The sequence below is a fragment of the Lipotes vexillifer genome, unplaced genomic scaffold, assembly GCF_000442215.2.
Source record: "Lipotes vexillifer unplaced genomic scaffold, Lipotes_vexillifer_v1.1 scaffold172, whole genome shotgun sequence".
Taxonomy (NCBI): domain Eukaryota; kingdom Metazoa; phylum Chordata; class Mammalia; order Artiodactyla; family Lipotidae; genus Lipotes; species Lipotes vexillifer.
In genome coordinates this window covers 2,367,293-2,379,024 of record NW_006776799.1, presented here as the reverse complement: position 1 = coordinate 2,379,024, position 11,732 = coordinate 2,367,293, and the positions used below count along the sequence as shown (strand labels likewise).

Genomic DNA, 11,732 nt, shown 5'->3' with positions numbered 1-11,732 from the left:
AAAAAAAAAAAAAAAAAAAAAAAAAAAAATAGAGTTTAAGAATGAAGTTGCCTCACCCAACAGAAAGTCCTCATCACAAGGGTGTGAGTGTTTTACCATAACTTTATTCAGGTCCTCCTTTTGTCAGGAGACGGATGATGAGACCCAGAGAGGTGAATCGTAGTTGGTAGAGCTAGGAGTAGAACCTGGGACTCGGAGCTGTGTGTGGTGTCCCGACCAGCCATTCATATTTGTTAGGACCCTTGTCATCAGATCATGTGAGCCCCAAGCTAGCCCTGTTAGATGCCAAAGCATATGCATGCAAATAAGGCAACTGAACAGTTTTGGGTTTTTTTGTTAAATCAAACCAACCAGTATTTTGGCTTATGGGTCAACATGGCATACAGACCAACCCAAGTCTTTTGTGTGAAATGGACGTTTTGGTTTTCAGGTTCTGCGCCCTAGAGAGCAGAGTTCTGTAAGTCAGCAGCCCCAGGTGCTGGTGGTGTCCCACCACCAGCGTGTCCCTGTGGAGGCCAGAGATTTGCTGCTCCTAGTGAGCTGTTCTGAGTCATAGGGTTGCGACTATGTATGTCAGGGTATCCTGGTTTAAGGCAAAACTTTCAGCACAAAAGGCTATGTTGTTAAAAAAGAAATTGTTCCCCCTGCCAGCCCAACATCACCACGAAACAAAAGAAAACATAACCTTCAACCATGGCAACATCAAATTCTCAAGCTTTGGAATTGAAAGAGCATTTCAGGTGTTAACAAAAAACAATCCTTTGTAGTAGAACTTGCTGAAGCCACAATTGTTTAAACAGGTCAGTGGACCACTAACAAAGTCCTTACTTAGGATTGAGTAACCCAAGCCATTTGTGCCGCCCCCCGCCCCGCCGGGTACCCCAACTTGCCATCTGTATTAGTTAAAATATCTAGACCCTGGATCTTTAGTAGCCAGAGACCATGATTATATTTGCATTCTTAACATGGGTGTGATTTTTATGTTGATTTTAAGTTGGACCAGATGGGCTCTGTGATACAGCTTTCGTACTGCTTCATAAATACAGTACCACTTGATGTTCCAAAATGAAATAATGAGTAAAGGCAGCTAATGTTGTTTTGCCCTCATCTTCTCCAAGAGATGAGATTGTGTTTTCTGTCCAAATGGAAACCACTGCTAGTTTGGCGCCGAGTGACCAGAGATGGGGGAATAGCCTGGTCACTTGGAGAATTAGACGCAGGATTCATTTCATTCGCACTGCACTTTCTGCTCTCTGGGCAAAGGAAATCAGAATTCATTGTGCTGTTGTGTCCATGGTGTTCATCAGCTTGCTGTTTTGTTGAGTAGCCTGTTGTGCAGGCTTTTGCAGTAACATCCTGGTAAAAATGAACACACCATATAGCTGTTACCCACTGTGAAGTTTAACGTTGAATCAGAAGAGCAAGGAAATTGAGATGGAAAACTCTGTACTGGTTGTTGCCAAGGTGTTGCTGTGTGTGCAGTGTCACATGCAGCACTGCTACTAAAGACCCTTTTAATTAGAGACCCCACCCAGTGAATTGGAGATGAAATTTCACGCTGAACTCTGGAAGTCTGACTGCATAGGCTGAATGTAGGGAGCACCGAAAAATGTTGAGAATGGGAACTACTTATCTCTCTACTTATTGCATTGCCAAGTTCCATTTTTCACTCAGTTAAAAAATATGTGGATCTTTATTTTAACTAGAATTTTTTCCTCTAAATTAGCATAGGATTATGAAAATGATACTTATATATTAAATAGTAGAGGTCCTGATACTTGATGTAATATAGAATTTATTTGAAATAGGGCTAAATATAATACCATATTTTATAAGCAAACCTTCTTTATACATTTTTATTCCTCATTTTCATAAATAATTACCTGCATTTTCCCCAGAATTCTTCTACCACCACCCCTAAAAAGGAATTCTTTTGAATTATATCTTTGTTGATAATCCGTTGTTATTAAAGTTTTAGATATATATTTTTTAATTTCAAAACTGTACAAAACACAAAAATGCAAAGTAGTCGGGTGTTTTTTGGTGTTCTTGGCTTTATAATATAAGTCTAATATAAATCATCTGGATCTGCTGCTGTTTTGAGGGGTCTGTTGGTCTTTTTTTTTTTTTTTTTGGTTCCTGATAAATTGTTTTCAGGCTGAAGCACAAACTTGCGCGTCTGAATAGAGGTGGAGAGAATTTTTGCATTCAGAATATACCCACTTGAAAATTGGAGATTATTAAGGAAATGACAGGCCTGGAACTCTTAGAAGCATGAATGTTAAACCAAAAGTGGTGTAACCCCTATATATGTGTATTTCTGTACAGCTAGCAACTCTGAAGAGTTTGATTTTTTTTTTTTGGTCTTTTTTTTTTTTTTTTTTGGTTCCTGATAAATTGTTTTCAGGCTGAAGCACAAACTTGCGCGTCTGAATAGAGGTGGAGAGAATTTTTGCATTCAGAATATACCCACTTGAAAATTGGAGATTATTAAGGAAATGACAGGCCTGGAACTCTTAGAAGCATGAATGTTAAACCAAAAGTGGTGTAACCCCTATATATGTGTATTTCTGTACAGCTAGCAACTCTGAAGAGTTTGATTTTTTTTTTTCCCCTCCTGCAGCATTCTGAATGGGTGTGTTACAGTAGTTGGAAACTGCTACAGTAGAAGCCTAGTCCATTAATCATCACGTACCGGAATAGAGGGAACAGAAAACAGCTCACTGGCAAATGTAAAGAGAAACTGGGCCTCCTTTCACGTGCTGGAGCCTTAGACGTGGCTGTCCAGCTCCTTGCTCTGTGTCCTTCTGGACTTAGGTGAAGGAGGGCCCTTTCTCTTTACAGTCCTTCCTGGCTCCATCAACAGCATTTAGGAAGCGCCCTGTGGCCTGTTACTGATAAGAGCTCTCCCGGGAGAGCCGTGCCTTCATTCCAGCTCTCTGGGTTTTCCACAGGGTCTCAGGCCATCGATTTTATCGTCTGTACTCATTTAGGTATTGCTTCCATTTTTGTCATCTGCCTGCTCTTTCTATGCATTGTAGGATGATCTCATCCATTTTTACAACTTTTTTTTTTCCTTCTGGTTTTTGGTAGGCCTTCCCCTAAAAGGAACGGGCAGTCCACGTAGGATAAGGATATGGCTCTGGAGCCAGACCGCCCGGCTGCATATCCAGTTTCATCCTTAGCGTCATGCGACCCTCAGCTGCTCTTTACCTAATTTTTCCATCTACAAAATGGAGGTGGTGGGTAATCCCACCTTATAAGGTTATTGAAAGATGAAGCAGGAAAATGCAGCTGTCCCTAGAGCATAGCCTGCGCTTAACAACAGTAAATGTTAGCCTTTTGGGGGGTTTTTTTCCCCCTAAAATCCTGTTGTCTGCATTTCTCAGGTTTACATTTCGACCTGTACCTCTGGCTTTCTTTTGTTTGTAGCTGGAGGCAAAGCTCATCTCACTCCAAGTTTCTCCCCGTGGTCAACTACCTCATCTCTTTCCCCTTAAGTATTTTCTTTTGTGGTAGATTCTCCTTTCTCTCCCATCATCCAAGGTGAGAATTCTTTAAGAAACTCTTCTTCCATTTTTATAGATAAATCACCACCCAAACTTTTCTTAAAATCTCTTTTTCAGTTATCTCTCCAGATCACTTATGATCCCCTTACTTATAGTTTTACCCAAGGCAGCATAAGTTAGTGGTTGGAATTCTCAGGTATGGAATCCGACAATACTTTGGTAGAGATCTCAGCCTCTCCCACCTCCTAGCTGTGTGACGTTGGACTAGTTACTTAACCTCCCTAAGCTTCGGGTGCCTCTGGGAGATGAAGATGTTATCACTTCACAGGATTATTGTGAGGCTTGAATGAAGTCCTGTCTTTGAAGTTCTTGGCAGAGCCCCTGGCCTGTAGAAGTGTTCAGGCGCTCAGCTGTTACTGTTATCCTCCACCCTAACTGCTCTTCGTCTCTCTGTTCCTGTTGTTGGTTCAGAGTGACTTAGCAGAACTGCTGTTCCTTACTTACTAGGTGATTTTTTTAAAGACTCCAAGAACTTATATTGGAACGGACTTTAGAGGTTTTTAAACGATTCACCTTGACCAATATCAAAGCTACTTTTTACTAAGTGCCGGTCGCACGTGACGTCTAGTTTTTCCCACTCGGTGCAGTCAGGTGTTGCTGAGACTCTGAGATATAAACACACTTCCCTAAGCCCTCCCAGCTAGGAGCGCCATGACTGATACTTGAACTCTGCCCATTCCTGTCCCAAACTTCAGATTTGTCATTATAACAGATTGCTTCCACAACCCCCTGTATAAAATGAAATAAAATAGAATATGAAAAAATAAAAAAAATAAAATGCCTTGACGTATGTTTCTCAGCCAGTAGTTGAACAGGTATTTCCAGTGACTGGGAACCCCCTACTTTGCAAGGTAGCCCATTTCATTGCTGAATAGTCAGGTTAAATACTTCTGTGTTTTGTGCTGAAACCTGATCCCTCTATCTTCTCTCCATTGATTTTTTTTTTTTCTTTAAGAAGTACAGAGAACCAGTCTAACTTCTTTTTTACCTGATAGTCCTTTAAACCTTTAAATATTTGAACGTAACTATTGCTTCTCCCATTGTTCTCCTCTCCCCCGCACGAAGGACGAGTTTCTCCATTCTGGTCCCTTTCGTTTTGGAAATGAACGATAACTACCCATGTTCTAGACACCATGCATACCAAAAGCTCGCCGTCCCAGCTTTACCCCTCTGGACTCAGATCTAGGATGCTTCACCGTCTTGGTAGCCCTGAATAGGGTTAGGTTTTCCTTAAACAGCTGTAGAGGTGCCAATGGAGAGCTTTGATGTTAAGTCAGTCTACCGTGAGTAGTGAGCCTGGCTATTTGTTTCAAAGGTCATTCATTGTTGAATTAAGTATTTATAGAGTACCTGTATGTTAGCTCCCCCCCAGGCCTCCTTATTGGTCTTTCTCCTCCTCAATCTCTCGAGGTCGTGAGCAAGGCTGGGAGAAGGCCCTTTAGATTTGGTTTCTCTCCTCCGTGGTCTCTGCTATTGTTAGGAGGACAATCCTGGTGTTTGAGAGCGCATCAAAGACTTTTGCCTTAATGAAAAAGTTTGGGGAATTTTATTGTTTTCTCGTGAAGATAGGCTACAGAAAAATCTAGAGCATTGGTATACTTTAAAAGCAAATTGAATGTTTATCTTCTTATAGCTATGAAGACTCCTAAGTGTCAAATAATATTTTGTAATCAAATTCCTGACAGCAGCGTTATCCAGGCTTCCCATGCAGTATAGTGGGGTATTAGGAGCAAGGTCAGTGCAGCGGGACTGCCTGGGTTTGAATTCCAGCTTTGCTGCTTCCTGTCAGTGAGACGTTCGTTTCCTCAACTGCTACAGTGGGGTTAATAATAGTTCCTACCTCATAGGGTTGCTGTGAGCATTAAATCAGTTTATCACTACAAAGCACTTTAGAACACTGGCAGGTAATGTATGCTTACAAAATGCTGTTGTCATGGCTGTTTTATCATTTGAGGTAATAGTTTTCATTTCCTCACCCAGAAGAAGAAATAGTCATGACATAAACACATGTTCTTCAGAAGGCAACCCCCATCTTCAGTAAAAGCTACTTTTAAGTTTGGGGAGACACATAACTAAACGTTTTTACTATACTCTACTATTAGAGAACTACCTGGATCCACCTTGTTTTTCATGGAATTTAGTGTCCCCAATCTTTAAGAACTGTTGGAAATGTGTTCTCAAGTCGCTCTTTGTTAGGGTTAGAAGTGCTTTTGTACCGTGATTGCGGGATTCCCGCTACTAAATGTTTAATCGTGCACAGAAATGCGTAGTGATGCCACTTGTCCCCGTTACAGACGCACCCCCTGTCCTGCAGTGGGAGCATCAACCCCACTTGGGTGTCTGTTTCCCAGTTAGACATTCTGGATGGATTGGTCTTAGTGTTCCGGCTTCCTGCTCTCTGAGGAGTTGGAGTGACCAGGGAAACTGATGCTGCTTTTGATATAATGATCTGAGGAGCCCCGAGACTATTTCAGTTATAAACTAGGGGAAGTGGTAAATAACTGAACGCACTTTCTGGTATTGTTGAGAGTAATCTTGGCTTACGATAGCTTTAGCAGTGGGTCTAGCGATTCAAAGAAGACTGTTCATTTACTTTCAATTGAATACATACTGTGGTCATTTTTCACTACAGGGTGTTTAACAGTTGGTTTCATCCTTCCTTTTAAATTGGAGACACTTGTACAGAGGACCCCTTTTTGTGCAATACATTGTAATTTGTTCACTCAGTTGGTTTTATACAGTACCTGTCACTGAAGATTATGTCCATGGTTTATTGAGTACCTGCTATATCTAAAGCATTCTGCCCACACCATAAGTAGGATGAGCAGGACAGTCTCTTTTTCCTGGCAAGGCGGGGGAAAGACAGGAATGTAAATAACTGATTATAATGTAGGATGGAGTAAGACAAGTCTTATAATTGAGGTTCAAGCAGGAGGCCGCATGACCAGATTAGTTATTTTCAGTTAGGAGGCCTGGTTATATTTACCTAAGTGGTGGCATTTGAGCCACCAAGTGGTAGGATTTCAAGAGCTAGAGCAGAAGGCTATAATGTCCGCCAGGTGGAGGGAAGAGTGTGGACAAAGGCCCGGATGTGTGGAAGGTCTGTCCAGGCTGGGCATGGGGTGCCCTAGACCAGGCTGAGAGTAACTCCTTGTAGGGTCTGGAGAGCCTTGCTTTGGAGATAGATCTTTACGATGAAAGGTTTCAGCTGAGGGTGATTGAAGTCAGATTTGAGATGCCGAAAGGCAGCTGTTGATGTGTGCAAGGTGGTTGCAGAGGTCAGAGAGGAGTGCCAGACTGACAGTTGGGCCCATGGTGGCCATTCGGCCGTGGTCTGAGGAGGCCTTGAACCAGTGGTCAGGAATAAAAAGGAAAAGATGCATTTGACTGAACTTTCAAAGGTCCAAGTGGCTTAATGTAGTAACTGGTTTACTCTGGGGGAAAGGAAGCTGGAAAAATTGAAAATGACAGGTTTCTAGGGTAAGTGACCGGAAAAACAACATGCTAATAAGTAAGCTTTGAACATGGGACAAGGACCAGGTTTGAGGGCTGGGCGGGAGACATATAGTAGTGGATTTAGCGACGTGTAATTTTACGGCCTTTACAAGATACCCCCATGAGTATATTCACTAAGCAGTTAGAAATTCTGGCGCAGCAGGTAGGAGTGAGAGACTTGGATCTGGGAGTCAAGCCTTATAAGAAATCTCATAAGAAGACCTAGGGAGGGGAGATCTTTGCCTAGGAGAGTTGAGTGAGAAGACCTGAGGACAGAGGGCTGACACGTGCCTCCTATTTAAGGAGTGAGTGGAAGAAATACTAGAAAGATTAGGGTCCCAGGCGAGAGAGTTCCAGCAGGGATAGGCCGGATCAACACTGGCAGATGCTATAACCGAGAAGAGGCTTTTGAATAGGATAAGAACTCTGACTCTTATAATTGTTTTGTCTTTAAAAATGTTTTATTGTAGACACTTGCAAACCCCATAAAAGTAAGGATAAAGATACGATGACCCACCGTGTTCCCACTGTACAGCTTCAAGTATTATCAATATTAGTCTTCCTTTATCTCCCCACCTCTCTGTGGGAGAAGGGAGATAGGACACCTCAAGGCATCTTCAGACTCATGTCATTTCTCCCACACTTTAGTCTGCACTACTTCATGAGCACAGTTGGTTTTCATAAAACTGTAAGTCATTATCTCACCAAAGTTAAAAAAAAAAAAAGTTAGCTCCTCAGTATCATCTAATAGAAGTTTTAAATTTAAATAATTTAAAGTCCTTGAAAGCCGTATCTGGGATGCCTTTTAATTTCATAGACATTAGATCTCACTCTAAGGGCCCATTTGGGAAATGGACAGAGTGTCTTGAGGAAGAGAATATAATACTCTCTGCAGAAGGGATGCTTCTCCTCCACAGCCCGTGATGGGTTTTGACGGGAGACCATGTTTTACTTTTTGATACACTTATCCCCTGAGAATAGCAATAGAAATCTAAGGTTGGGCTTCCTATCCTTAGATCATATGAATTAAAACATATATCCAATGGCACTGCCACAGTTTTGCCACCTCTGCTGCATGTACCATCCAGTCCCTAATTCTAGAGTATTGGTCCTCAATCGGGACATATGGTCCTCTCTGGAGACGTTTTTGGTTGCCATGGCCTTGCGGAAAAGGGGCTACCAGCATCCAGTGGAAAGAGGGTAGGGATGCCTAGGACAGCCCCCATAGCAAAGGCTTAACCTGCCCAAATACCAACAGTGTAGACGAATAGCATATTCCTGAGCAGAGCCACGCTTTTCAATCTGCTGTTACATCACATGTTTGTGAACCAAGTCACCCTTAAAATATTTTCTCTGTCCTTTGGAGAGAGGTTAATGTCCCTGTAGGTGTTTTTCCTTTGATCACCTGCATCCCCTAAGCAGGGTTTGTCCAGATCTTTGAGCCTGCCAAGCTTCATTCTAGTTTTTGTTTGCCTTGTGTCTTTGGACTAGAGCAGAACATGGAAGTGATTTGGTTTCTTTGGGTAAGAAGTTTAAGGAATGTACTTTCTCAAGACACGTTCAACAGTCTGAACAAAGTTCTCTCTTTGGAAGGAGATAACTTGGGAGGGCTATTGAACAAGTGTGGGGCTTAGTAAATCAAGATATAATGTATATATTTCTTCACCCCGATTTGAAATTGAGCAGTCATTTGTAGTAAATGGGAAACATAAATGAAGTATTTCACCTTCTTTGTTTGCAGGAAATACAATTGGAGCATGCAAAGCAAGCCTTTCTTCAAAGGGACAATGCCAGGACCGGAAAAGTCACAGCCATTGACTTCCGAGACATCATGGTCACCATCCGCCCTCATGTCTTGACACCTTTTGTGGAAGAATGTCTCGTAGCTGTAAGTTGTTTTTTAATTTCTGTTGGAGTATAGTTAATTTACAATGTTGTGTTTGTTTCAGGTGTATAGCAAAGTGAATCAGTTATACATACATCCACTCTTTTTTAGATTCTTTTCCCATATAGGTCATTACAAAGTACTGAATAGAGTTCCCTGTGCTATACAGTAGGTCCTTATTACTTATCTATTTTATATATAGTAGCGTGTATATGTCAATTCCAATCTCCCAGTTTACCCCTCCTCCTGGGTTGTAACTTTGCCGTAATGAAATAGCTTATTCTACCTGGTGTAAGCTCAGTAAATAAGGGATTTTGTAAGAACAAGTCTTACAGATTATGCAGAGTTTCTTCTGTTTAAACTCTAACATTTTTTAATTTTCTTAGTGATATTGCATCCATTACCAAACTTACAGAGAGTGCTTTGCCAGTTTTAGTGGGTAGGTTAACTTGTTACCTGGATGATATGGACTATCTTAAAGAAACGTGTTAACTGGCTTTTTTAAAAAGGAAAAGCAGACATATAATCGCATATTAATTAGGTTTATATTTTGAGGTATGTCAAATGCTGATCTTTGCTTTTACCTGTTCTCCAAGGCAAAGTGGTTTTTCTAAACAAGTAGTGCGCATAGATGTATTTGAGGTGTCAGCAGAACAGGAACTCTAACCCTTGGATTCACTCATTCATTCAGCATGTGTGTGGAGGCGACCCTGGCACATGCAGTGGGTGGAGCCTTGCTGTCCTGTGTCGTGGAGCTTCCCTCCTAGTGGATGTCCAGCCACTCTTCTCCTTCATGGACCCTGAGGGTGTCCTGGAACATTCCGTGGTGGTGGTTCCCAAGCCTTGGTCACGGAGCTTAAGAATCATCAGGGATAGTTATTAAAAGTGCGGATTCTGAGGCCTCTTCCAGGCCTACCCATTCACCGTTCACAGGTGGTAAGGTCCTAGAATCTAATTTCTGAGGCTTCCTAGGTAATTGTGATGATCCCCCAGATTTGGGACCCTTATGCAATGGTAACTCTTCCTTTGTTAATCCCAGGGAGAGGACTTTTTGAGTGTTTTCACCATCGCCTGAGTTTTCCACAATGCTTACCATAAGGAAGAACTCAGGGGAGCTTTTCATTTTTCCTCTTTTTCTTTCTGGTCTCTCTCTTTGGAGATGTGATCTGACAAGGCCTTTTCCACTCCGGCACTGTCTTAATCTCACTCCTTTTCTTGGCCCCCCCTTTGCTATCCCAGCTCTCACATCAGCTCTTTCAAACGAGTAGTAAGTGAAGATTTATGTGGTTGTTACCTTATAAAGAAGTGCTTTCCTAATAAAAATATTTTGCCTTGTTAGGGAAGGCAAGATATTTGAAACCTCAAACGAAAGTTCCATTCATAATGGACATGCTGTTTTCCTTGTCCCCATGAAGAAATATGGTTTCTTACAAATTCTGATTATCAGAATTCTGACCAGTCTTAACCCTCATCAAAGCGTATGACATCTCATAATTTTACCATAATATGCTTGTTTGCTAGAAATCCTACCAATATAAAGTCTGTACTTAATGCTGATTTATTACTACTTATAAGTAACATGACAAATCATGATATTAGTGTTAGATTGACCACTTTTCATAGTATGTTTGTGTTGGTATAATAGAGTTTTGCATGTATAAGTATACACATGTGTGCATGTGTATAATAGAGTTTTGCATGTCTAAGCTTTTAAGGATTGCTCATTAGATGAAATAAACAAACTTATAAAACATTTCCAATTGAAATTTGAACTCTGTAAATTACTACTGGTTCTGTTGTTATAATCCTACACATGTATTTAGTTTTCTAGGACTTTGTGGAGTGTACACGTTCTGGTCATGATTAGTTGCAGTTACTTCTAAAAATCATTTATAGCTTTTTTTTAATGTGAAAGAAAAATGCTTATAAACATTTCTTTCTATACATGCTTTCTTGATTACGTCCAAAACTAGCATTTGATGTACATACTTCTGAATCTTCTTCATTCTATAAATGCTTTGTTTATTTTTCTTCCCCCCCCTCTTATTTTCAACTTATTTGAGGCTGCTGGAGGTACCACGTCCCATCAAGTTAGTTTCTCCTATTTTAATGGATTTAATTCACTCCTTAACAACATGGAACTCATTAGAAAGATCTACAGCACTCTGGCTGGCAACAGGAAAGATGTAGAGGTGACTAAGGGTAAGTGAGAATCTGAATTCTTGCCTGCAACTATCTTGGTGAGTTATTATTAGGGTAAAGAAGGCAACTAGGAGTTTACGTTATAAATTTTTCTGTCCCACTGACACATATTAACCATATGGTACATGTGTGTTCTCCACCCTTAGATCAGACAAAACAATCTTCAGCACATTTTAAATAAACCCAAGACAGTCTTTGAATGAGGGAACCATGTAAAGTTTCTTAAATGTTTTCAAATCTTACTAAAACCTGAGCTAAATTGGCATCCTCTAAAGTGACCTTCAGAAGTACACAAGGAATTCCATAAACTTACACTGCTGACAGTGTGTGTTGATTGACAATCTCTGATCAAGATATCAGCATTTTAATGGGATTTTTTTTTTTTAAACAAAGAATTCCCTTCGGAATTCCACAGCTTCATTAATATTATGTCCTGGGACCTATGCATATTGAGTTTCACATCTCCTTCCTGGTTTTCCCTGACCCGCAATTTGAATGGCTTCCTGTGTCATTTATTCAAAGCCTTTGGATGACACCAAGTTTTCAGAGTCAATATTAGAGAAACTATTCTGTACACTCTT

The 11,732-nt window shown here is 40.9% G+C and overlaps 1 protein-coding gene across 3 annotated transcripts in view; it reads left to right on the top strand.

Moving 5' to 3' along the window:
* Window positions 1–11,732, top strand: part of SLC25A13 (solute carrier family 25 member 13) — a 205,760-nt gene that overhangs the window by 120,443 nt on the left and 73,585 nt on the right. For all 3 annotated transcript variants that reach the window (XM_007450665.1, XM_007450664.1, XM_007450666.1), the window contains 2 exons: window positions 8,806–8,952; window positions 11,013–11,151. In XM_007450665.1, the coding sequence (XP_007450727.1) occupies window positions 8,806–8,952; window positions 11,013–11,151 (286 nt within the window). The remainder of the gene's footprint in view (window positions 1–8,805; window positions 8,953–11,012; window positions 11,152–11,732) is intronic.